Consider the following 26,858-nt stretch of genomic DNA (forward strand, 5'->3'; position numbering starts at 1 on the left):
AAAGTCTGGGATTTCGTAAGAAGAAGTGATCGTTTCGATATGCGATGTTGAAGTGCGTAAATTTGTGTGCGACGTTTGACCAATGATATGCCCCAGCTAGGTTTATAATTGTTGGCAATTTAGTGTAGTGTTACTGCCATCCCGGAGAAAAGGTGCGCGCGCGAATCCTTGATATCATTCTTGGAGGACGCTTGAGGCGCGTCATGGCGGTCCGGTCGGTGGGTCGGCTACGGTCCGGTCCGGTTCGATTCGGTCCGGTTCGATTCGGTCCGGTTCGATTCGGTCCGGTCGGATATATCATTCCTGTTATTGCTGTGGTAAGTATGGTTGTGTAAGTAACTACCTGGTTTTGAGTGCTCATAAGTATTCATTCCATTTATAGAAATTTGCGAGCCAGTCCCTGCCTTGGCCGATCGCCTGGTCGTGTGCCGAATATGTCTGAGCGTGGCAAGAACTTGTGCTCTACGCTTCTCTTGAAGCCCTTAGAACCGGCGAAGGCGACGGAAGGCGACATCACACCCCGCAAGATCTAGATTCGACAGTGACTGGTACGTCAGCGTCACATTCGCGGGCTGCCGACCCATGAACACGGGCAGCATCGCCGCGGTACCAGCGGTGCCGACGTCCACCCCACGTCAGGATCAGATGTCGCGCCCCTGGACGCCAACCACGGAAGCCGGCTCAACGGCGGGTGAACCCTACGGCACTTGTCCCACGAACGCCAGTTAGAACGACGGTCCGCCGAAGCTGGGCGTGGGCATGGCGGAACCATCCAGGCCAGTGGTGACGCCGTGGCCGTCGTTATCTGCGGTGCATAAGCGACGGTCGCATTGACACGAGTTCGGGTGAGGGGTCAATTTGACCCCCATCGAAGTTTTTCCCGAATGGTTTCCGAACGCCGCCAAGTAACCGCGCCAAATTTGCCTTTCGGTAACCAATTGAACAGCGGATCCTGTGATACGAAGACTTAGATGTACCTTGTAAGGTTGTTGACCTACGGCAGGTCAAAATCAGGCTGTGCGTTCAGCGAAGACAACTCATAGGAAACTGTTTGATCTGATGCAGCAACGGAGTCAGACGAAGTCATACACCTCTAAGATGATTTTTTAGGCAACACAAAAATTGAATGAAACGTTTCCATTGCCCTAGGGTCAGGTATCAAGGTTAGACTAAGGTCGAAATCAACATTTCTTACAATTCTGTATGGGGTTGATCCTGTTGCTCATCTTGAATTTGTTGATAACAGGAACCGTATTATACATATTCCAAAAAATTCCTTAAAGCTCAGCATGGGTTGCTGACCTAAAATCACCTAGGTCGAAATTTTGTTGTTAGGAACATACTACCTAGCGCAATCTTTGACGCTTATTGAAGTGCAAAACTCAAAGCAGTATTGTATGGCCTCGGTCACCATGCCCTGCATAAGGTTAAACAAGGCCACTGACCTTGAATGAGCGCCTGTGATCTTTTGTTCCTAGCAGGCATCTAGGTTCTGGGGACACTTAAGGCACCAATCTTGAGTTTTACATTGTTTGACCTTATTTGACCCAAAGTTCATGAACTAAGAACCACAAATATTGACGCAAATGGGTTAACATACCGACCAATGCACCCTGCAAACTTGATCCCCCTATCTTTCTTAGTTTCTGAGATCTCAGGACGGGGTCAAATTGACCCTCACCCCACCCCACCCTAGCAAAGGGTGTCCAATCGGCCATCCAGGCGCGTGTTAACCATCGCGATATCCGCTGCCATCGACGGTCGCACTAAACAACGCGATGCACTGTTGCGTTTAATGCGATCGTCGATGACCTTTTTCCACGAAGGTCGTCCTGATCACGCGGTGGGACCCCCCTGGCCTGAGGCAGCTCGTGCTATTACACCCATACTTGCTAATGATCAATTCTTAAGAATCTTTCTCTTGCGTGCCAAGACGTGCAGATAGCGGCATGACTTCGTTTCGTTTATTGACAGTCGCCATCAGAATGTTGCACAAATCGACAGTCCACATCCCTTTTTGCACATTGGCGGTCCCGCCAACGCCACGAATGACGGCCAGCCGGCGCCTTGTCGCGCATCAGAAACACTAGTTCTAAAACGGTTCAAAGATGGCGGTACTATTTGGACTTGCCGCCCACTAGCGCCACCAACCCGTCCTCATAGTCGCCGGTGCTCTTTTTCTCGATATCGTCGATCAGCGTGCGGCCATATTTGAGCTGATACTCCTGCGCGATGGTCCCCAGGTCTCTTTCAGCGCGCGAGATGAGGATGCGTCGCAGCGACGTGTCGTCCTTGCTGAGCGGGCCGTGGCCCCAGAGCGCGTGGTGAAGCCGGCCGGCGAAATAGCGCGGCAGGTTTCTGGTCACCTCGACTGCGGGGTTAGAGATCAGGTCAGGTCAGACTGCCGTCGAGCACGAGGCGATGCATGGACTGGTCGGACCAGACGCCTCTTGTGGAATATGTAAGGGGAGAGGGACATGCACGGTTGAAAGTTGATATGTCGTCCGTTCCGAAAGAGACAACCAGAGACTTTCTCAAGCGCCGAGAACACACGGCTGGATTGGCGACCACTCATACGTACAGGAATGGCAGCTCATGTCTTGGGGATGCTCTTAAGAAGGCCGTGGCAAGGTCATAATGAAGTAATGACAAGGCGCACCAGAGCAGGCATATACGCATACCTTTATTTCTTTAGTTAAATTCGGAACGTTCTCACCGACGACCAGTAGTTTGGGGGTCAAAGCGCCTTCACCGATAACACTGAAATGGGGGTTCCACAGCGTTCCCATCGATAACTAGCAAACTCGAGGCCCCGCGGCGTTCTCACCAATGGCCAGCGCGGCGTCTTCCATGTCCCGGCTGAACTCATCTTCGAGCGCCTCCTCGAAGGACTCGCCGGCGAACAGCTCGTACTCGGAGAAGATGAGCGCCAGCTGGGCGTAGTTCTCGTGGGTCAGGTAGTACTTGAATGTGGCCTCCTCGGTGCCCAGCCGGCTGCCGCCTGAGCCGGAGACCACGCCGCCAGGTGAGTGACGTCCGGAGGTCAAGGCCACTACGGATTTGGTTCGCCTCGCAGGACATGGGCTTGGACTGGGGCCGACTGACGAATTAACCTAAGTGGATCCATATAGATAAGACAGTCGTATCAGCCTTATTCCTCGGAGAAAACCGGGAGAATAAAGATATGGTTGGATTGATATTTCGGTAACGTGCCCTGATACAAAGCAATAGCAGAAGTAAATTCTTTCCTGAGTTCCAAATTGAACTAAAAAAGAAATTCGCTTCTGCTATTGTTTCGATAAAAGCATGTTGCTGAAATATCAACCCATATATATCTCCATTCTCTTGGTTTTCTCCGAAGAACAAAGCTAATGCGACTGTCTTGTCTATGTGAATAACGTTCCTCGTAAATGCACTGAACAACTTACGTAAATAGATCTACATTGAGGCAGAGTTGAGCGATTATGAAAGTGGCGAATAAATTGATTTATATGGAGCATAAATGGATGTATATGGAAGCAAAGTTAAATGTCGATGGTAGAGGAAAATAACGCTCTCATGGGTGTGGTCTTAAATTATGCTACACATTGCTACGTATGGTGGGGGTAAATATTTCTATGCCGGATGAATCAATCGAATGAAGAGTTTGTGAAAAGGCGGACTGATGGATGCATCACGCTTAAAATCTATGGATTCGATGTACGTGGATCTGGCATGGTTCAACCACGAAGAGCGTCTCCACAGTGGATGTGTGATGCGACAGCTAACACTTGAAGACTACCGATAGCGCCAGCCTGGCCTGCCATTGAGATTATGGCCACAATGACATGAAACAATGGGCCGGGCTGCAGAGAGTCGGTTGAGGTACTTTCGATCGCGAAGCTCACCATCAGCTGGTGACGACAAAGGCAAGTGCTCTGTTCTGGTTATTTCATCAACCCAGCGCTGGTCACGCATTAGACAAGGAGCTTTGGCCAAAGCCTCAGCTTCATCTTGTCCATACAACACGCATTGCTCACAGCTGCCTGTGGTCGCCCGCTGTCGATGACGGCCCCGCCCTCTTCCTCCCCCTCCCCCTCCCCCGCCCGCCTTGCCGCTCACCGGCTTGGTAGAGCGCCCGGGCCTGCTCATTGGCCTCCTTGCGGTTCGTGCGGAAGGTACGGTCCCGCTTGCTGTTCACCAGCGCCAAGATGATGTCCTCCAGGTCTCCGGTCAGGTCGTCCTCCACGTCCGCCTCCAGCGTTTTCCCCTCGACTGCGGGCAGGGTGTCAGAACTCAGAGCGAAGCGGTGCGTGGCTGGGTTAGACTGGGACGGGTCCATGCATGGCTCGGCTGCAGCCAGGCCAGGTCAGGTCCCGGCACCGTGGAGCTGTTGTCGGACCCGTTCAGGTCCCGGGCTGCTCAGCCACCACCAGGTCAGATCTCAGATCTCGGCACCGTATGGCTGCTGTCGGACCCGTTCAGGTCCCGGGCTGCTCAGCCACCACCATGAGAGCAGATCTCAGATCTCGGCACCGTATGGCTGCTGTCGGACCCGTTCAGGTCCCGGGCTGCTCAGCCACCACCATGAGAGCAGATCTCAGATCTCGGCACCGTATGGCTGCTGTCGGACCCGTTCAGGTCCTGGGATGCTCAGCCACCATGAGAGCAGATGAGTCGAACTTTCGACACTGCTCGGCTGCGGTCGATTCATGTCAGACCAGTCCTCGGGGTTGCTGGGACTCGGTCAGGTTAGGTCAGGTCGGTGCAGGGAGGCAATAGTTCCCGGCTGATTCCAAAGGCTGCCGCGATGCGTCATGTAGTGCTCACGCAATGCGCCCCGAACTTAGGCAAAAGGGCAAAGCTCACGATTTGTGTTATGAGGAGGCGTAATGGCCAAGTGTTCAGCTCGTCGGCTCCCACATGGGGGTTCTGGGTTCGTACCCGGGGGTGCCACGACCCCTGAGCGTTAATATGGCCAATACTGTCACTGGCGCTCCACAAAAGGGGCGCGACGACGTGTTCACGTTTCCTTTTTAAAAAATAGATTATGTTATGACTTGCGTATCGCGCTATGATGAACACCCGCCGGCGCTGTGGCATCTAGACCTTTGGCAAATATATTTGCCTTCGTATCTGTGTCTGAGAATGCGTACCATGAATATTAAGATCAGCAAAAATAACAATGCTAGCAAGGAAGAAATGCAGACTGGTTCATGCAAGTCATTAACAATTGACGCATACCTATCCAAAAACACATGATAGCTGAGTAGCGAGAAGATCGAGCGTTAGCAAGAGGACCAGGCTTGATTCCCGGTTCAAGCATTGCCCGCTGAGCTTCAACACGACTACCGCAGTCACCCCAGCTCACAAAAGGTCAGGGGGACAGCACAAGATGTGCCACAGTTTTGAACGCCCCAAAACACCATTTTCAGAAGTCCCGTTACACCTACTGGCGTGGAAGAAGGGTCGGATGGCGTCGATTTCGTCGCCGGTGCTGCTAATGAGCGTCTCCAGGAGGACGTCCTCGTCGGTGCCGATGCGGTCCATGCCCTCGTGCAGCTTCTTGGCCAGGTACTCGTAGTATGAGGACGCCTCCAGCAGCTCCTGCATTAAGTTCTCGAACTTGCCGCGCGTCGTTCTCGTGACAGCATCGTATAGATCCTGTGGGACGTCACTCGTATTGAGTGAGGTGTAGCAGTTCCTCACGCAGGGATATTGCCTGTTTAAAAGGCCACGAGCTTCTAAAAAAATTGTACCTAGCCCTTCCCATACCTCAACATAAGCCAGCATCTACTAAAGAGAGTGTTCTATGTTCATATGCGGATTTGAACTGAAATAGCCATATTGAAGACCTTTCGGTGCTGTCCGCGATCCTGTCCTTTTAAGACCTAAGCCTCTCTAGTTTATGAGCTGCACGCTCGCGAAAATGGGGAAGCGTTTCCCGGGAAGACTATTTCTAAGTCACCTTGGCATTCACCGCGTCATAATGACGTTGTTTAAATTCTACCATTCTGTGAGCCATGCGGTGATCAAGGATAAAACGATATAATTGTCGAGGCGCTTGTATCACACGTTCGTGACTACGATTTACACATATAACGGCCGACAATTGGCTCTCAATCAATGCTGGGCGAGGCACGATGACGTGAATCAAATGCGAAGCATGTCCTTTAAAAGCTCGAGTTTCCAAAAGAGCATAAAGTGACACTGCGCTGGTTTGCAAGCGTTCAGAAAATGCGCTTCAAAGGAGTGCTCATCTAACAGACCTATAGAAGTACGTGGACAATTTTGAAGCATGACCCCAGGTCATCCGGGCTACCCCAGCCCTCTCTTATAACGATCGTCACAATGCCTCCTGCAAAGCAAGGGTTGACAGGATTCGAACCCGCATTCGTGTTGACGCCCCCAATGCGTTAGCAACGGCGCGGGAGGCGTCGGCGTTGGCTCTGGCCTGACCTGCTCTGCAGCAGCTCACTGATAAGCCCGACACGCGCCTGCCATAAACACGGGCTGCTGCTGTGACCGGGCCGGGTTCTCGCCAGTCCAAGGTCCCGCCGTAATGAGGCCATGGCTGGGGCTCAGTCCAAGGTCCCGCCGTAATGAAGCCATGACTGGGGCTCAGCCCAAGGTCCCGCTGTAATGAGGCCATGGCTGGGGCGCAGGCCAAGGCCCCGCCGTAATGAGGCCATGGCTGGGGCGCAGGCCAAGGTTTCGATAGTGTTTCAACGTCCTGGTCAAACGCTTCATAAGCGAGAAAAGTCAAGCTGGACACGGATCGGGAGGTGATGTTGGTGTGTGTCCTGTTCGCGTACGCCGTAGAAAATGGCGTCTGAACGAAGCGTTATATATAAGAAACGTGATCAATGTCTGGCCAAAGAGGAAAGGGGCACCGAGGCGACTCGATGCGTCGCAATTGCTAAGTCATGTCCTTCATCGCTCGTACAGTGCACAGCCATCGTGACATCCTTCGAGGCTGCGTGCGTCATGGTGGCCATGATGACAATGACAATCGTTTGCGACTGGTCTGAGGTCAAGGAGATGTCTCCCTGAGCGTGAGAGGCACATTGAACGGTCCCATCACCGCGCACCACAAGGCTGACTATAGCGAAACCCCAACAGGAAACACCTTTCACCGAGCACGAATATGACCTTGCACCAGCATCACGTGAACCAGTCCAAGAAGGCGGCGTCCGCCACGGAGCGCTGTGCTGCTCACCTTGCCGTAGAGCCTGGCGTACGCATTCTTGATGAGCGCACGCTCGGCGAACGTTCTCCTGGCCAGCACCTCGATCAGCACTTCATCATCAGCGTTGAAGTAGCCGATGGCCGAACTGCGAGCGCGGGTCACGTGATGAGCTGAGACTGAATGGCAGGACACAGCGCAGGGCAGCGTAAAGCAGCCACAGGCGGGCACGTGAAGGACCAGGAGAGACGCAGACAATCGTACCGTCATGCGCTGGCACAGGACAGACAACGGGCGGCCAGCGTATGGCGCAGGACAGACAACGGGCGGCCAGCGTATGGCGCAGGACAGACAACGGGCGGCCAGCGTATGGCACAGGACAGGCAACAGGCAGCCAGCGTATGGCACAGGACAGGTAACAGGCAGCCAGCGTATGGCACAGGACAGGCAACAGGCAGCCAGCGTATGGCACAGGACAGGCAACAGGCAGCCAGCGTATGGCACAGGACAGACAACAAGCAGCCAGCGCATGGATGACAGCCGGGAGTCTCGTTACTGATCCGTCGTCTTATGTTCCAATGCCCGTGCTCCGTATGCATTGGCTCAAGAGTGAGCAAAGTAAGTATGATTTGTGTTTCCGGTGGTACAGTCAAGGTCAAGGTAGTTCTCCAACTTTTTTTAGCACCTGATTTCATTGATATTTTATACTTTTGAATGATGGCATGGCGTGAGTGCTACGAATTATGTGTGATACATTATGTATCGTTGGTGTGTCCAATGCCGCGGTTTTTGGTCCACGAGTTTAAAACACTCATAGTTGAGCGTCGAACATCACGTAAGAGAATCCTGCTCACATTTTCCGGAGTCTATTGCCAGCCGCGATAACCACATGGGGCTGTCATCCCTTTTTGGACGCACAGTTCACCGCCGCTTAGAACACAAAGAAACTCCCATGCAAGAACTGGCCAGCCGTCCATACAGCCAGGGCTGTCTGTCAAGTCCAGTTCCCGCTCGCAGCCTTTCGGCTGAGTTCAGCCTGGCTGCCGGCGAAGCTTTCCACTGCGGCGATAGGTGGCGCGCTCCGTCGCGACGCCGTGACCTGAGGTCTTCGGCGCGGTGACACCGATACCCGGGGTGTTCGGTACAGCGACACCGTGACCTGAGGTCTTCGGCGCGGTGACACCGATGCCCGGGGTGTTCGATACAGCGACACCGTGACCTAAGGTCTTCGGCGCGGTGACACCGTGACCTGAGGTCTTCGGCGCGGTGACACCGATGCCCGGGGTGTTCGATACAGCGACACCGTGACCTAAGGCGTTCGGCGCGGCGACGCCGTGACCTGAGGTCTTCGGCGCGGTGACGCCGATGCCCGGGGTGTTCGATACAGCGACACCGTGACCTAAGGTGTTCGGCGCGGCGACGCCGTGACCTGAGGTCTTCGGCGCGGTGACACCGATACCCGGGGTGTTCGATACAGCGACACCGTGACCTAAGGTGTTCGGCGCGGCGACGCCGTGACCTGAGGTCTTCGGCGCGGTGACACCGATGCCCGGGGTGTTCGATACAGCGACACCGTGACCTGAGGTCTTCGGCGCGCGGCTGGGAGAGGATCAAGATGGAGCGGCGACACCTCGGCAGGATTCGACATTCTGCCGCCGTCCGTGCCGTCAGGGTTCCCGTCTCTGCTCGCTAAACGCCACACGCTCGACGTGGCGGAGTCCGTCTACAAGCCACTTTTCAGGAGTGCCGCGCGAACCCGAGAGATGTGCCCTGGAGTGTCCCATCTCGGCCGGGCAGTCCGGACACTCAGCCGTCGCGCCTCTCTATTTACACGGCAGCGGATAAACACGGCGGCGGCGCCGGTCCGGATGAACGACACTGTCCAGCCGCCGCCCTGCCCTCCGCCGCCGCGCTGGTATACACAGACTGCGGAGCCAGGGCGCAGACGAGTCCGATTCCCGGTCCAGCCCGGCTCGTGGGGCGCTGGGTTTGCTCCATTCGGTCAAAGCCAGCCCCGCTAATTAAGAGCCTGAGCGGTACAATTCGGTTCTGTTCGGCTCAGCTCAGTTCATCTGGGCTCATTTCGCTTTCGTGCAGTTTGGTGCAGCTCATTGCATTGTGATAAGTTCATTCCAGTCTGATACAGTCAAGTGCAAAGACGTTTCCAATCAACCAATGACTTACAACCCGCTCAAGTGAAATTTAGTAAATCCGCTGAGTTCCATAAGATTGATCCAGACTCGTCTCGCTAGCATTACGGAGAGCAAGACAGAGCAGGGTTTTGACCTGAGTTCTCATGACGCACCTGGCTCATACTGTCATAGGTAGTGTTCTTCGCATGCCTTTGTAAAAACATTTTCAACAAAATATCCGAAACCTTTTGTATATCATATACGAAAAAGGACCATGCCATCAGGTAGTCAGAAAACAGACCTGCAATTGAGACCCTGCCAGGGTGGTGGTGCTTACTTGAGCTTACGGGCTTCAGCATCGGCATCAAAGTAAGCGGAGGGTGTGATGGTCGGTAGAGTGCTGAACTGAAACAGATGGGGCGTGCTCATTTAGTGCACCGAGCTAGCTATCACAGGGTCAGTGACGCTCGAATGCCAGTAATACCGATATGGTCGAATACAATACATACAATACTTACGCCCACGGACAGCCGGGGCTCGGGAGTCTCCACGGGGCAGGGCAGGCAGCCATTGCAATTCAGGGCTGCTATGACGCATTTAGCTTTAACGCTCATTAGTCACACCCTGTTGCCCTAACTGCAGCCCTCGGAGAAGTCGAAACGCTGCTGGTGGCATGCCCCGAACTTGCAGCCCCGCACTTCTAAGGCAGGCATGCTATCTCTCTCAGGCAGGCTGAATACTAACTTAACGCCATTTAACACGCTCACTAGGTTGAAGCCAGGAAGTCGATACGGAGGGACCCAGCTAAAAAAAATCAGTCTCGTTTTCACCAATGGCTCCAATCAGCACGCCGCTGTACCCTCGTTTTCACCAATTGCTCCAAGCAGCCCGCCGCTGTATCCTCGTTTTCACCAATTGCTCCAATCTAAGTCCTGTCGCCAGCCACACGGACCAATCCGACACCGCCTCTCTGCAGCCGTGGACCATTTAGTGCTCACCCGATGCGTGCTGCCGCACGCGATGCTCAGCGGGTACGACTTGCAGAACTGGTACACGTCGAAGTCGGGCTGGCGGACGTCGGGTATGACCGGCGAGCCGGGGTAGCCGCCCGGTGCCGGTAGAGGGCGCGAGCAGCACACCTGGCGACCACCAACGGCGCCGGTCATGGGCGGACCCAGCCACAGAATCGGCGACGGAGACGAGTCATACACCGCGTTGAAAACGGCGCCCAGGACTGGATACTGACAGAATACCTATGCTTATAATGTTAAAACATATCTGCATCACTGGTCAATGTGGTTGGCAGCTTTTGTCCTTTATTGGTTACTTTTATCCCTACTTATCGTTTTAACAACGTCATGACCCGTCTCCAGGTGGTGTCAGTGCGCGGGATGATAGTGACCCGTCCCCTGGTGGTGTCAGTGCGCGGAATGATAGTGACCCGTCCCCTGGTGGTGTCAGTGCGCGGGATGATGGTGACCCGTCCCCTGGTGGTGTCAGTGCGCGGGATGATAGTGACCCGTCTCCTGGTGGTGTCAGTGCGCGGGATGATAGTGACCCGTCCCCTGGTGGTGTCAATGCGCGGGATGATAGTGACCCGTCCCCTGGTGGTGTCAGTGCGCGGGATGATAGTGACCCGTCCCCTGGTGGTGTCAGTGCGCGGGATGATAGTGACCCGTCCCCTGGTGGTGTCAGTGCGCGGGATGATAGTGACCCGTCCCCTGGTGGTGTCAATGCGCGGGATGATAGTGACCCGTCCCCTGGTGGTGTCAGTGCGCGGGATGATAGTGACCCGTCCCCTGGTGGTGTCAATGGGCGGGATGATAGTGACCCGTCCCCTGGTGGTGTCAATGCGCGGGATGATAGTGACCCTTCTCCTGGTAGTGTCCCCTGGTGTGTGCACGGGATGATGGTTAGGGAGATGAGGTGGAGAGGAGGAGAGGAGAGGCTGGCGGATATTGAGCTGGAAAACAAAATTGCATAGCCTACCTCCCATGACGAGGACTAATGTTGCACTCCCGATAGCAGCAGTCTATCGCTATCTGACACACGTGCTGAGCAGTCACGCTCTGGACCAAACGGAGCTGAGATGGGTGCGGGACGTGTAAATGGAGCTGCCATGGGTGCGGGACGTGTAAACGGAGCTGCGATGACTTTGGGACGTATACACCAGCTTGGGAATATAAGGGTCCGCGATCCGCGGGACCACATCGGCTCAACAACAACAAATGACTTGTTGTTGTTGACTTGTTGAGACCCCAAAGTCTTTCGAATTCGCCTGGTTCGTTGTTTATCGAAGCATTTGAGCTTACGGCCTAGTAACTGTCACAGATACTCCTAACTGAAGCAGCATCATTTTTCCTAGTCTTCCATAGCGTCAACGCCTGGTACGCAGCTCGTAACCAGGAGCGGACTGCCGGACAATCAGCGATGCGTGACCGCACCGATGTGAACGCCCCATGAAGGTCGCACTTTTATCCTGTTCCCAAGCCAAAGCATTGCTGCTTGGGGCACACATCCTCACACTCGGGTCTGGAATGGCCCAACAGCAACCGTGCCTGGTCATGCACGTCCTGAGTCTTCCAGCCGCGGCGCCTTCCATAGTCAGGTCTGTACACTCTGGCGCGAGGGACACACCGGCCAGGCGCGATTTGTAATGATCAGTTCAACCCATTCCCAGTGAAGTATGCGCCTACTTGGATATTCACCCCGTCACATCTGGCCCTTTCACATCCTCTGGGCATTCTCGACAAATCATATCAAGCCCAGACAAGCAAAGCTCTAAGCCGAATCAATCTGGCGTTTCATGGCAGTGTTCCACATTTATGTGGGGTTATGAACTGAGATAGCCATCTTGAAGACCTTGCGGTGCTGTTCACAATCCTGCCCCTCTTAAGGTCTAAACCCCTTTATGAGCTACGCGCTCGCAAGAATGGCGAAACGCTCTTCGGGGAGAGTATTTCAAAATCACCTTGGCATTCATGACTTCATAATAAAGCCATTCAAACACTATCATTCCATAAGCCATGCGGTGATGAAGGCCACCAATAAAATGTAATTGTCGAGGCGCTCATATCTGGCGTTCGTGAGCGCGATTTCCAAATGCAGCGGCTGTCAATTAGCTCTCAGTCAGTATTGTGCATTGTGCGATGACGTAATCAAACTATGCGCACGGAGGAGCATATTTACTAAACAGAAAATTGTGCTGTCTAGAGCAGTCTTTTCCGATTAAAAAAACAAACATACAAAAAGTTATAAAGTGGCTTGTTTCATCACACATCATGCTCGATTCAATATCTTCAAACGTGAGACTTTCCCTTTAAAGTCAAACTGCTATTCAAGACGAATCGCCCTCCCCTCCACCTGTCCTGTGCTGGACCGTACCTGGGTGCCAGGGCAGGTGGGCGCGGTGGCGACGATGTAGCGCGACAGCACGTCCTGTTGACGACAGCGGTCACCCGAGACGCACTGGCAGGGCGGCGGCGGTGGCGTCGGCAGGATCTGGGTCCTCGGTATGGCGCAGCACACCTGACAACGTGGTGGTGAGCATGACGGTGGTGGTCATGGCGTTCATGGTGGTGGTGATGACGGTGGTGGTGGTAATGGCTTTGAAGCTGGATGTTTGGTTTAGAATGTCCTGGTGGGATAGGACATTTACTTGAGACGTATTAAGCATTTCATCGTGCGCATCTAGCAGCTATCAATGGTCAGTCTATTTCAAAACGTGGTGCGCCACATCGCGAGCATCATGGACAGGGGCAGAAGGTATTCCATGTCCATTCCTTCCATGCAGTGCCATCGTCGTCACATTCCTTCGCTAGATTGCTGAAGGACGTGCTCTCCATCTCCCCGGGGGTTAGCCGTCGCGACGTGCTCTCCATCTCCCCGTGGGGTAGCCTCCTTGACGTGTTTTCCATCTCCCCGTGGGGTAGCCTCAGGAGCGTGCTCGCCATCTCCCCGTGGGGAAGCAGCCGGATGTTGTACCACCCGTCACCTTTCGGGTACCCTCCTGACACCTCCTTGACGCCCCTGCTGACATCCACCTGCACCCACGGGCAGGTAACGGCTACCGGCGACACCCACCTGGCCGTCGTAGTTGCAGCGGCCGGTGCGTGACACCTGGCGCATGTCCACCGGGGTCTGCGGCGGCGGGTAGATCTCACCCCCTTTGCAGAGGTAGGCCGACACGCAGACGCACGGCTGGGAGGCCACGTGCGAGCGGTCGAAGAGGTCGATGCCGCTGGTCGAGACGGCGGTCATGACGCCCGACTGGAGCGTTGGACTCGCCTGTAGCCGGCGCCGGCTTGACTCCGGCAGCTCACAGCACACGCGGAAGCCAGAGCACTGCTTGCGCGGACCCAGCCTGCCGGAACGGACGGTGAGGAGGTGCAAGGAGGCACGACGCTCTGAGCTGTGCTTCTAACGATCTGTTTTGTGTCTGATCTCTGTCATGACGTCTTACGTCAGAATGGAGCATACCAAACAAAGTGCAAGGAGCAAGTCTTACAACTAGTCCAGAATAATTTAGTATCTGAAGAAATGGAGGAAAGAAGGGTGGAAAGCGTAAGTACAAGCAGTGAGGAATGATATATGGGTTGGTTTAAACAGGCTCTAATGGGGTAGTACTGGTGAAATAATGAAATGGGCGGAGAGGAGAGAAGAAATATAGGTAAAGCAAACAACAGATGGGTAGTCTCCAGGGTAGTAGCAAGCATTTCCTTCAGGAATTTAGCTCATCCGACAAGTGAACGCACCTCGCTAGATTTTAACCTTTTGTTAGAACTTATTTGTTGGAGAAAAATGAAAAAGCGGGTCACAGGGGACAGATCCTCTACTTCTTGTCTTGGCCACGTCTCTGGCAGCGTTCCATCTTTCTTTGGAGAGCAAAAGGCGGGGAGCTGAGGAAAGGTCACGAGGAAGAGAAAATGGGTACAACGAGGCACTGCATTACGCAGCTGTTCCCGTTGGGTGCGTTAAAAGTATTCTGATGTCCCGGCCCGAGAAAAATCGCTTTCCCAGCGTAGCATTAGCAAAGACCGGCCCACTGGCAATGGCTGTCGACGAACACAAAAACAAGCCCGATGTCCGTTTCCGGCGACGCTGAGCTCCACTTACTTGATATCGAGCAGGTCGGCGCCGTGAGTGACGATGTTGCCGTCCTCACACTGGAAGAACGGCACGCAGACGCAGTTGTCGAGCCGTGCGACGTTGTACGGGTCAGCTTGCGCCGGCTCGCTTCTGGAGAAGAGGCCGCGCCGGCGCCGGCTGCCGGAGTGCGAGGAGTAGCTGCTCCAGTAGCTGCTGCTGGACGTTGGCACCTGCTCGATGCGGCGGCTGGACGAGCTGCTGTAGTGTGACCTGCTCGAGGCGGGGCCCGACTGGTAGCTGTGTGAGTAGGAGTCGGGCTGCACCGTCGACGAGCCCGTGCTGCTCTTGGAGCGCGATGACCATGATGACGAGTAGCGCGAGCCGCTGGTGTGGCCGCTGGCGCCGAGATCGCCAGAGCCTTGGCTGGCGTCGTGGCCGGACAGGCGACCGTCCTGGAAGGAGGACACGCCGGCGCCGCCGCCGTGCGCGCCGCCGCCGTGCGCGCCGCCGCCCGACACGGTGCGCTCGTGCGAGAAGCGCCGCGAGCTGCTGACCGTCTGGCCGCCGGACAGGTCGAGCGGATGCGGCCCAAGCCCGCCGGAACTGGTGGCGCGCTGCTCAGTCCGGCTCGACTCGAAGCGCGAGCGACCGGCGTCGCCGGCCGCGCCGAGACGCGCTCCGTCCGCCGACGCGCCATCCGACGACGACGAGCTCTGGTAGGAGTAACGGCGCGAGCTGCTCACCACCTGCGGACCTGGCAGGTCGATCACCGGGTCCGGGTCGGAAACGAGGTCGTTCACGCCCCTTGTCTCGAAGCGGGAGTGTCCCCGGCCAGATGTGACACTGCCGCCGAGGTCAGGCCCGACATGATCGCCGGACACGGTACGCTGATGCGAGTAGCGCCGGCTGCTGCTGACCACGTGAGCGCCGGAATCATCCGCCGGCTGCTGGCCGAGCCCGTCCGGGCTGACGGCTTGCTGCTGCGTGCGGCGCGAGTCGAAACGCGAGTGCGCGCCGCTGCTCGCCGCCCCGGCGTCGCCGAACTGTGGCGCCGGCTCACTGCCGGATGTGGTCCGTTGGTAGGAATACCTGCGCTCGCTGCTGACCGTCTCTCCCGCGGAGCTGTCCAGCGGCCGCTGGCTGAAGTCGCCAGCGTTGAAGTCGTCCCTGCGGCCGCCGGCCGCCGTCCCGTCCGTGGGCCCGGGGCGCGAGCTGCTCTCGAAGCCTCTGAACTGACGCGAGCTGCTCACCGTGTGCGCCGCGCCCTCGTCCAGCGGCTGCAGATGGGAGTCACCGCCGAAGTCGCGTCGCCGCTCGGTTTCAGTGCGCGTGCGGCTGAGGCGGTACTCGGTGCGCCCGCGGCCGGCCGTCTCGTGCGCGTCGTCGAAGCGTGACAGCGAGCCCTGAAGACGCTGAATGTCAGCGTCGGTAACGGGCCGCTGCAGCCTATCGGCGTCCGTCGTTTCCACATGCTGAACGATATCGCGGAACATGTCCCGCTCCTGGGCAACAACGGACGGATCCCGCGGCGGGATGTCGGCGTTGAAGTCGGTCCGATGCGGCCGTTGCGGCGGCCGCTCGGGTCGCTCGGGCCGCGCGGGCCGGCCACGTGACCGGCAGCAGACGGCTGGTCGCGGGCAGCGCCGCAGCGCCTCGGCCGAGAAATCGCGGTCACGCAGGCCGCACGCCTCGCGCGACACGCAGGCGCAGCTGGCGGCACCCACCACCGGCTCCGGCGCGAACGTCGGCCGGAAGGTCGGCACCGGCTCCGGCACGGGCGCCCGGCGGCAGCACACCTGGTCCGCCGCGCACTGGCGACGCGCCGCCGCGCTGTACTCGCGGTCGGCGACGGAGCATTGAGAGCGATCGGTGCAGTAGCAGGCCACCACCTCCTCGCGACGCGCCTGCTCCTCACGCTCCTCCTGCCGGATGAAGGTGCGACGGGAGCCGGACGGCGCCGCGGGCTCCGGAGCCGGCAGGATTCCGTCTGGCCGGCAGCACACGTCCGAGCCGGGGCAGGTGGTCAGCGACCAGCCGACCAGACCGGAGGGCGCGCAGCGCTCCAGCGCCACGCACACGCAGGAGTCGGCGCTCGAGACGCGACGCTCCGAGCTCGAGGAGGTGGAGTGCGTGCGGGAGCCAGAGCTGGTGCGGGATCCGGAGCCGGAGTGGGAGCCAGAACCGGGGTGGGAGCCGGAGTCGGAGCGGGAGCGGGAGCGCGAGTCGAACCTGGTGCGGGACCCGGAGCTGGAGTGGGAGCCGGAGCCGGAGCGGGAGCCGGAGCTGGAATGGGAGCCGCCGCGCCGTTCGAATACGCCACTGAATCCCTCGCCGCCGGTCATGCTCTGGCGACGCCGGTTGTACTCGGCCTCGGAGATGGTCGCCCGGTCGAGTACGGCGCCGTCGCCGTCGCGCGTCAGCTCCAGGTGGTACTCCTGCACACCGTCGCTGTTGCGCCGGCCGGAAATGCGCGTCGTGTGCGAGCCGTTGCTGAAGGAGTAGTAGGACTCCTCGCTGGAGTAGGAGGTCACCGCGCCTCCGCCGCCGCCGCGCCGCCGGCCCAGGCGCCTGTCGAACTCGCTGAGCAGGTCGTGCCGCGAGCCGGCCGCGAGCGACGAGTCGAAGCGCGCGTCGAGACCGCCGAACGCACCGGCCGAGCCGGTGAGCCCTAGGCTGGCGCGGCGCGCGTCGTACTCGGCCTGCGAAAGCACAGAACGTTCGAGCACGGCGCGGTCGCGCAGGCGCGTCACCACCAGGTGGTACTCAGGCACGCCTTCGCTCGAGCGCTTGCTGGTGATGGTGGTGCTGTGCGTGCCGTTGGTGAACGTGTACTCGGACTCCTCGCTGGAGTAGGAATAGGTGCGGCGGTGGCCGAGCCGGCCGGGCGACAGACCGCCGGCGCCGTCCGTGGATCTCGAGTGGCTGCTCGTCTGGTACGAGCTGCGGTAGCTGCCGCCGCCGCCGTCGCCGTGCGAGCAGACGTCACAGCCACTGTCGCCGCCCGGGAAGTCGGTACTGGGCCCGATCATGACGGTGCGGAAGCGGTCGCTGGCGGCCGGGACTGCGACGCCCGCGGCCAGCAGGCAGACCGCCAGCACGTGCATGCTGGCACGGAACAACGCCGCGCGGGGTCAGTCGAGCGCGGAGTCCGGAGTGGCGGGCTCTCGCAGTGAGGTGAGGGAGGCACGGACGGCGCGAGGAGCCCGACTGGATCCGCTGGCTCCGGCCGGCGGGCTTTATAGGCGGCGAGGTATAAACAGCAGGCCGGGCGTGACGCTGCGCCAGTCACGGACGGCCGTGAAGGACGAGAAAGCATGGACGCCGACGACGTCGAAGGGCTACCGGGAAGAGGCACTGGGGTTCGTCAGATGTGAAAAAGTGGCGGCGAGCAACAGGGAGGGGTGGGATAGAGCATTGCTTCGTGTGTGAGGACTGGCATAACTGAGCCCAAGAACCTGCGCCTGAGTTCTGGCGCTGTGACCGTGAGTCTGATCATCGAGTCCACGTTGTCAGTCTTATATGACGTAAGACCGAGCCACAGACTAGTTTGACGCCTCAACTTTCGGATCGTGTGGCTGAGTCGTTGGAGATTTAGTCCCAGTTTGTATCTGCGTCCCAAAGTCCTCAATCGGAGTCCGACGGTATCTTCGGGGACCGCACGCTCTGGCGCCGTCTCAGGGAGGCAGCGAAACTGCAAGCCCCCCTCCTCCCCTCAGCAGCCCCAAAGAGATTCAGCCCCAAAAGAGCTGAATGAGGTGCAGACTCGGATTTTTGTAGGGGGGAGCTGTTCGATGCCGGTCGATCACAGCGATCTGTTGGTGGACGTGAAACAACGATGGGCGATTCAACAAACTGTGAAGGCAAGGGACGGACGAGTGATGAATGAAGGATAACGGACACTACCAGCCCTGGAAGCATAATCATAAACCAGCGATTGGATGGTGCTAGACGCCAGCGAGGAACTGTAGGATGTTTGGAGACTGCAACCATTAATCTGCTACCTTGTTTCCCTTTAATGCAAAATGACAAGCTCACGCATTTGTCTCGATTAGCCGAAATTTTACATGTAGCATTTCAAGACACTGGGCACATGTCAGACGTCAACATCATCAGCGCTCAACTTTGGACCTTATTTGACTAACGTCTTGAGCAGAGAATATAGTTGCACATGACAAGAGCGTGTCCGCACCAACTAATAGCTATCCGTGGAACCTCAGCCGGTGGGCGCATGCTGTGCTGTTGGAGCGACCAACATCACAGCGAACATGCTGAGAGCGGGACTGTATGGGACCTCGCCTCCTGCTGAAAGTGTAGATGTTTGGAGCCTCATTTCCTGCTGAGAGAGTGCTACTATCACATGGATGGCAACATACAAAACTACGCTGATCGGGTCAATTTTGGTGGCAGATATCAATAATTTAAACTAAAATATTGTCATGTTCGGGTAAAGTTAGCTAAATAAATGAATTAAACCAAGATATTGGCAAAATGGTGATAATGCGACAGGCATAGTTACACTGTCGCGGCATCTCAGCCGATTGCCTAATAGCATTGCTTGAACCTGGACTGGGTGCGGGCTTGGTCGGGCTCGACAATGTTTGTTCACAATGTCAATGAATTTCCATTGATTTTTGGTTTTGCCAGTTGCGATCAACGCATCGCAAACACTGCAAAATTTTGAGTGGATGGAGTGCTAATGAACAAGATCAGACGCCTGTACTTCGGGATCACTGTCTCGGCTCAAGCCACAGCATGCCATGCATATATATAATTTAATCAATATTAGCCGTTGAAAATAGCAGCAGTTTCGTTGCTTGTGATCTTCCTAGATGTACCTTCAACCTTGCGTATAAAGTGGTTTCTTTGTGGACTGCGCTTGTTAAGAATTGAAGCAAATCTCATTGCGAGAACATTCCGAATGAATTGCATTCTTGTCGCTTTTCGTACATTTAGTCGACTTTCGTCCATCTTTTGACATTTTCGTATTGATGAACTTACAGAGAACTCTAATCTACGCACCATAGCTTGGAGGCAAATTACAAAACGCAGTGTACTTCTTTTCATACGACCACTATCGTAGACAGATGCCATAACGTGAGACGGCTTTAAGTGCTCGAGGCTGTATACACAAACGACATGGACCCATCTATCAACAAACAGGTCAACGCGCGGGGAACCCTGGTGCTTTGCCATGGGCCCACGGCAAATACCTCATACGCCAAGACAGTACAACTGAGGAAAAGAACTTAAGTGGGAGTCAATTTAGAGGTTGAAAACTAGCTTCTATGCGTTCTTCATTTAAAGTAGTCTCTGATTATGCCTAGCACGCGTTGCGTGTTCGTGAAGAACTACAAAATGAGGAAGACGCTGACGTTTTGTAAGTTGTCTCCAAGCTACGGTGTGAACATTTCTGAAAGATGTGGAGGCTATTACGTAGTTTCATCTTTTAATTACAACCCATGGTGGGTGTTACCTGATATTATTGCGTGTGACAACTGTGGTTTTAGGCTAATGTCCTATGTCTTGGAAATGTGAAAAGATTGACGAAACGTCCACCAAATATAAGAAAGACACATGAAGGTGGTTCACTTTGAGTGTTCTCGCAATGAGTTTTGCTTCATTTCTCAAAAAGCACAGTCCAGAAAGCAAGCACGTAATACGCAAGATTGAACATACGCACCAGGAGATCACAAGCAACAAAGCCGCTGCTATTTTAGACGCCCAATGTTTATATATACATACACATGTGTACATACTACATACATGTTTATGTATATATATATATATATATATATATATGTATATATATCTCTCTCTCTCTCCCTCTCTCTCTCTCTCTCTCTCTCTCTCTCTCTCTCTCTCTCTCTCTCTCTCTCTCTCTCTCTCTCTCCCCTCTCTCTCTCTCTCTCTCTCTCTCTCTCTCTCTCTCTCTCTCTCTCTCTCTCTCTCTCTCTCTCTCTCTCTCTCTCTCTCTCTCTCTCTCTTTCTGTAAGTGAACTGTCGCTAGTACTTTCGCCAGACACCGTACAGCCGGTTTTATGTCTCCCCCCGTTCTGCTTGTTGAGACCTGACATCGGGGCTCAAACACACGTCCCAAAGCGGGCGATTCCATGGTATGCGCTTTGGTAGCGCATGCCGATACCATGGCGTGCGCATCGGAAGCGCCTGCACATTCCATGGCGTGCGCATCGGTAGCGCTTGCCGATTTCATGGTGTGTGCATCGAAACCACCTGGAACTTCTGTGGCATGCACATCGGTAGCGCCTGCCGATTCCATGGTATGGGCATCGGCAGCACCTGCCGATTCTATAATATGCGCATCGGCAGCGCCTGCCGATTCCATGGTATGGGCATCGGCAGCACCTGCAAATTCTATAATATGCGCATCGGCAGCGACTGCCGATTCCACGGTATGCGCATCGGCAGCGCTTGCCAGCTCGGACGCATCGACCCTTGCCTTTACAGTGCAGTTGTCTGTATTTTTCCCGTCAGTGTGAGTTGGTCTCGAGTCGCTGCGACGTCCGGTCGCCATGATCCGGATCTGCCTGTGATGAATAATTATACAATATCGTGCTATTTAAACACGTATCGTACAAATTCATCTTTTTTTAAAAAAAGAAACTGAGTATTTTAAATGGATGGATTTCTGGATGGATCAGAGCTCATGCTCGGTAGTACTGGTTTTGTGATGGCTGACGTCTACCATCCAATCGCGCAATTCCATGTCAACGGCAGAATTTGGTGGCGCAAGCTTAATGTGCCGCAGTGCTCGGCACGGTCCGTCCTGCCCTCTGACGTCATCTTACTTGTTTGGCGCCACCGCCACCGGGCGCAGGCCACGCCTGTAGAGGGCAAAGCATAAAGCGTCTAAAAGCGACCCGAGCTCACCACGCCACGGGTGGGTGAATCGGAAGGCAGGCGCTCTATCAGCCGAGCCATTGGGACAGACAGCACGGCGCTGGCATTATGGTGATGAAAATATGGCATGGTGACGTCATTATGGTGATGAAAATATGGCATGGTGGCGTCACGGTGATGCTGCAACATTGCAAAAAATGGTCCGATGAGACAATTTGCTTGTGAATGAAAAAGGACTGATACTTCACAGCTTTTTGCCGCAGATGACAACAGCAAACATTGCTCGTCGCGTCCGCACGATACGAGCCTCACGGGGCAGGTGTCCGCACGATACGAGCCTCACGGGGCAGGTGAGCCGCGCGATACGAGTCTCACGGGGCAGGTGAGCCGCGCGATACGAGCCTCACGGGGCAGGTGAGCCGCACGATACGAGTCTCACGGGGCAGGTGAGCCGCGTGATACGAGCCTCACGGGGCAGGTGAGCCGCGCGATACGAGCCTCACGGGGCAGGTGAGCCGCGCGATACGAGTCTCACGGGGCAGGTGAGCCGCGCGATACGAGCCTCACGGGGCAGGTGAACCGCGCGCTGCTGCGACCGGCGCTGACCGCGACCATGTTTTAGCACTACACGCAGACGGCTGCTATAGAGTACCGCTGTCACTGGACGGGACCACAGACGGCTGCGACAGAGTACCGCTGTCGCTGAACAGGGTCGCAGACGGCTACGATAGAGTGTGAACGGTGTGAACTGTCGCTGAACAGGGCCGCAGACGGCTGCGACAGAGTACCGCTGTCGCTGAACAGGGCCACAAACGGCCACGATAGAGTACCGCTGTCGCCGAACAGGGTCGCAGACGGCTACGATAGAGTACCGCTGTCGCTGGACGGGACCACAGAAGGCTGCGATAGAGTACCGCGTCGCCGAACAGGGCCACAAACGGCTACGATAGAGTACCGCTGTCGCCGAACAGAGTCGCAGACGGCTGCGATAGAGTACTGTAGCTGGACGGGACCACAGAAGGCTGCGATAGAGTGCCGCTGTCGCTGAACAGGGTCACAAACGGCTGCGATAGAGTACCGCCGTCGCTGAACAGGGCCGCAGACGGCTGCGACAGAGTACTGCGTCGCCGAACAGGGCCACAGACGGCTGCGATAGAGTACCGCTGTCGCCGAACAGGGCCACATGCGGCTTCGCCCGCCGGCGGGCGTTAGACATTACTAGCTGCAATTGATTAGGCTTGTACGCTGCTGCCTGGTGGTGCCCAGCACGCCTGTAAACACCGAGGTGAGCTGACTGCTTCAGCGTTGACGAATCATGGCTTTCGCGGGAATCCGGGTTGAACTGCCAGCCGGTGTCGCGGTGTTTACATCAGCCACGCGCGGCGGCTTCCATCTGGTGAAGTGACTGATGGGATTTTGCATTTCTGGTATGCAAATTCCTCTGATCGTCCAGCTCATGTTTATCTATAGATTCCGGTGTTGTAGGGTAAAATATGGAATTGCATCCATGTCCATCACTGGCGACAAGGTTAAGGGGAACATTGCTCCAAAGAGTTGTTGAAGGCTAGCGTCCAGACATGATGCGTGAAATGAACAGACATCCAGATGAGTACAACCCACCAACATGGGCTTGTACCCATATTCACGGTCACTTCTACTATTTTCCTCCGTCGAGCTCCAAACAATTGCTTAAAGCTTATGTGCCTGGGACGAAAACACGCTGCCAGGAGTAAACACCACCAGAGTGTTCCCATCCGTGCCACTCCGTTCCACTCCGTCACCCCGCGGCGAAGTTGAGTTTCCATCAGTGAATTCTGTAAGCAGACAGGCAACCGTTGCGGATCATTAACATGTCTTCAAGAACCTCGATGTGACTTGCTCTGTTATGCCTCATTATTTTGTTCCATATAGCTTATCAGTTTTGATCAAGGAGCCTTCCCTTGAAATGTTTCTGTCGGCTTCCAAGACCGATTCGAATAAAATGTCCCGCTGATAGAAATCGTTTCGCACACACAACCCAGGCAAGCGAAGGAGTGAGCCTCCAAACACATTCCTAACCAGGAAACAACAGAACACTGCCAGGAACAAGGACTGGGAAACACGGCGACAGCTTGGGACACCAGTCGACACAGGCCAGGGCTGGCTGGAAAAGGCGATCAACACAGCGCCATCTGGCGCAGGTTGTTTATTCGTGTTTAAGAGCGTGCCAACTTCTTTGGTTACTTCGTACCCGCGGCCATCACCGGGTTCTCAACGCTTAGCCGGTGGGTGCGCGCTCAAATCATCATATTTTTAATCAGACAGCTATAACAGGTGCGCCTGCGCAGAAGAGTGGCAGAAGGAATACGGACTTGCGGCGGAAACTTAACTATAGGTGTGTTCACGCGAAAAAAAGATAGAAAGGGAAAGGAGTGAGCTGAGAAAGCAACATTATAAGTGTATTTACGCAGAGTAGCCGAGGGAATAACAACCAGATGAGGAAACTTAAGTATACTTGTGTGCCCGCAGAAAAGGGACCGGAGGAATAAGGGACTGGCCGTGGAAACAAACTTATGCTTGTGTCCCCGCAGAAAAGGGGCGGGAGGAATAAGGGACTGGCCATAGAAATAAAGTTATGCTTGTGTCCCCGCAGAAAAGGGGCGGGAGGAATAAGGGACTGGCCATGGAAATAAAGTTATGCTTGTGTCCCGGCAGAAAAGGGGCCGGAGGAATAGGGACGGACTGTGGAAACAAGCTTACTGGTGTTCACACAGAAGAGTAGCACTGTTTTGCACTGTCCCCCACATCAACTCTATACCATACCGACGGCACTGTTCCTCCCTGTCTCGTACTTGACTCACTTACATGGTGCCGACGAAAACACTTGAGGTACAACATCCGATGACACTCACGATCGCTAGCGTCCGGTGACATTTCAGCCGTTGATTTCGCCAGGTAAGCAATCTTATTCCGCGGTGTTGTGGTTCTGCGGTATCGTTCCTAGACTTACTCAGCTCACGAACTTTGTGGACTTCTTCAGCAGTGCAACTTTGTGCTGACCTACGTGCGTTGACGTAAAATATGATGGCGTTAAAAGTTTGGTTTCTTGATCGAAGTTCTCATGACACATACTGTGTGATCTATTGATGACAAACGATTCACTAAAGACTTATGACAGCGAGCAGCGATTTCATGTACGTGTTACGTTGGAATGCCGCCAGGCTCACGACCAGAGTCTCTGCAAGGGGGGCACACGGTTGACAAAGGGCTCCCTGGTCGTAAAAAGCCCCCCCCCCCAAAAAGCTCTAGATACAGCGCATTTGTTAACGAGGGCGTGATTTTAATTTTTATTTTCCATTTGTTTATTCCATAAATGGAATAGACGGCAGAAGCCACCGTAAGAAAATGCTGACGGAACTTTATAGCAAATAGAATAGAGAACGCATGCCTTCAACGAGTGCATTTAATAAATCACTGGTGCTCTTCATTTTACATAGTCTAGCAGACTTCCTAAACCGATAGAACTCGAGGTATGCTAGAATTGTTGTTTGGGTTTTACGGAGATTTTAGGGACGCCGCGAGTGTAGATTGTAGATCGAGGTCGGTCAGCTATTTGTATTACCTTCGCCGAGCCATGTTTTTTTCTGGGAGTGCTCACCATTCAGTCGAAATCGATACGTGACAAAAAAACATGTATGTATTTATGAATAAGCGCGCTGCAAATCTCAGGAACAAAAAAACTTGACGCCGGACGTTGCAGCCTCCCTAGGCCAAGCAGCGTTGACTTTGCGGCTAATACTACGCCGTGGCCAATGAGTGGACAACAGCGGTGACAAATCCGAAAGAAGTGCCTTCGAACGCTCTAGGACAGCAGATCATACATTTAGAAGGTAATTCAAACGTCTTTTTGACGGGTGCGATTTTTTACATTGATGTTAACGTATTGGCATTTACAGCGCCACGAAGTGGTGCTGGCTGGAACCTGGTAGCGCAGCTGGAAGGGTAAAGACAGAACATCTACTTCTCGTTTTGCTGTGTCTGTTCATCTGTGTGGAGGACAACCTCAAATTGTTGAAAAGACTCGCCCGGTCTTATCTTTGAAAGGTACGAATAAGTTTTGAGACATTCGAAACCATTATTTCACCACGGTCGTTCCCGTGCGGAGTACGTTGTGTTACTTGCAGTGGCCGACGCCGTTCGGTCTTGCGAAACTGCAACCAAGACCATCTCTGTCCCTGCTCACAACATTTCGGGCGCGTAGGCTCAAATATTTTGATGTAATTTGTTTCACTGATCGATTAGGCAAAAGAATGCATGTTCTCGGAAAACATGCAATTGCCTTGTTCGTTCTTTAACTCATTCACACCAACTCTTCAGCAATAATGAGACCACTTATTGCTCTTCGGGCAAGGGGACCTCTTGAGTAGAACACTATGGGGCATATTATTGTTCCCGGTCAGGAGCTGAAGGGCCATTCCGTTCCAATGCGGGTTGTCTTCAGGCTGCCATTCTGGCGACACGGGGAAGGATTCCCTGGTCGATCCGCAGGCCCTTAGACAGATACATCATATCCCATTGGTTCCTTTCTGGTGCAGGAAACCTTCTGATCCCTGATCGCCGCAGGCGGTCCAATAACTGGCGCATAGCTTCCAGTTCGGCTTAACGGACCCAATTGGCCCTGACTGACACACGGACCTGACCAAGTCCAAGCCTCTCATTGGCACAGCACGCCCTGTTAGGCGCTGGGCCACTGACGAGTGCAGGAGCTTAGCGTTGCTGCAGGGGCCTTGACCAATACGAATCGCGGACCCGGCATTGTCCCTGCTTGGGAAATGGCCCCAAGAGCTTAGACCGACACGGAGCCGACTGGTCGGTATTGATGGTCTATGGCCGAAACAGAGAAACACTCGGTACAAAGACTATGTAATTCACCTGGGATCACGGCCCTATGGGCGGGGGTTCTTCATCTGACCTACGGCCATGCCTTCGGGGCCCTCAGCTTTCCAATCGAGCCCTTGATCTTTGGTCCCGAGGGGCTCTTCGGCCCCTCCTCGGACCTCCTCAAAGCCTGTGACCGACTCGGGGACCCCCTGCAAGGCACTGTCGGCCCCTAGCCAGTACGGGGCCCCAGCCATTGTTTCAAGGACCCAGACCAATGCAAGCTGTGGCCCCGGCCCCGCTCGTGCTTGGGACATGGGTCCCCAGGGTTCAGACTAACGTGGAGCTAACTGTTCGGTGTTCGTGGTCTCTGGCCGACCGAGACATCCGCATCGTCTCAGAAGAATCTTCAAGTGATGCAAGAGAACCTCTGGCGGATATTTCAGGCCACGACCCTATGGGCCGCAATTCTTCACGTGACCTACAGCAAGTCATTCGGGTCCTTATGCCCTCCAACCGAGCCCCGGATCGTCGGTTTCGCTTAGCCGCCCGGACTTTTCTCCGCATGGAACACCGCTCTTGGTCGACATGAGCCCCCTTGCGAACACGGAGTTCTCTGTTAGATGCTGCGGGCCCCCGACAAATTCAGCGGAGCCAACCAGTGTGAACCGCTGGCCCCGGCTTTGTAGCTGATAGGGAAGTAGGCCCTAAGATCCATACCGACACGTGGTTGACTGTGCGATGCTGGTGATGCCTGA

At 55.2% G+C, this 26,858-nt stretch overlaps 1 protein-coding gene across 1 annotated transcript; it reads right to left on the reverse strand.

The window, feature by feature from the left end:
- Positions 1-1,949: 1,949 nt before the first annotated feature.
- LOC119094880 (uncharacterized) lies at positions 1,950-17,587 on the reverse strand. The gene is made up of 10 exons (XM_037217789.1): positions 14,413-17,587; positions 13,381-13,660; positions 12,682-12,825; positions 10,296-10,436; positions 9,635-9,702; positions 7,199-7,313; positions 5,433-5,643; positions 4,102-4,254; positions 2,828-3,001; positions 1,950-2,371 (listed from the first exon to the last, which is right to left on the reverse strand). The coding sequence occupies exons 1-10, from the start codon at positions 17,487-17,489 to the stop codon at positions 2,118-2,120; spliced, it is 4,617 nt and encodes a 1,538-aa protein (XP_037073684.1). The 5' UTR covers positions 17,490-17,587; the 3' UTR covers positions 1,950-2,117.
- Between the last annotated feature and the right edge of the window lie 9,271 nt (positions 17,588-26,858).

Source organism: Pollicipes pollicipes, unplaced genomic scaffold (genome assembly GCF_011947565.3).
Source record: "Pollicipes pollicipes isolate AB1234 unplaced genomic scaffold, Ppol_2.1 Scaffold_4219;HRSCAF=4965_pilon_pilon_pilon, whole genome shotgun sequence".
In the NCBI taxonomy this organism is placed as follows: Eukaryota; Metazoa; Arthropoda; class Thecostraca; order Pollicipedomorpha; family Pollicipedidae; genus Pollicipes; species Pollicipes pollicipes.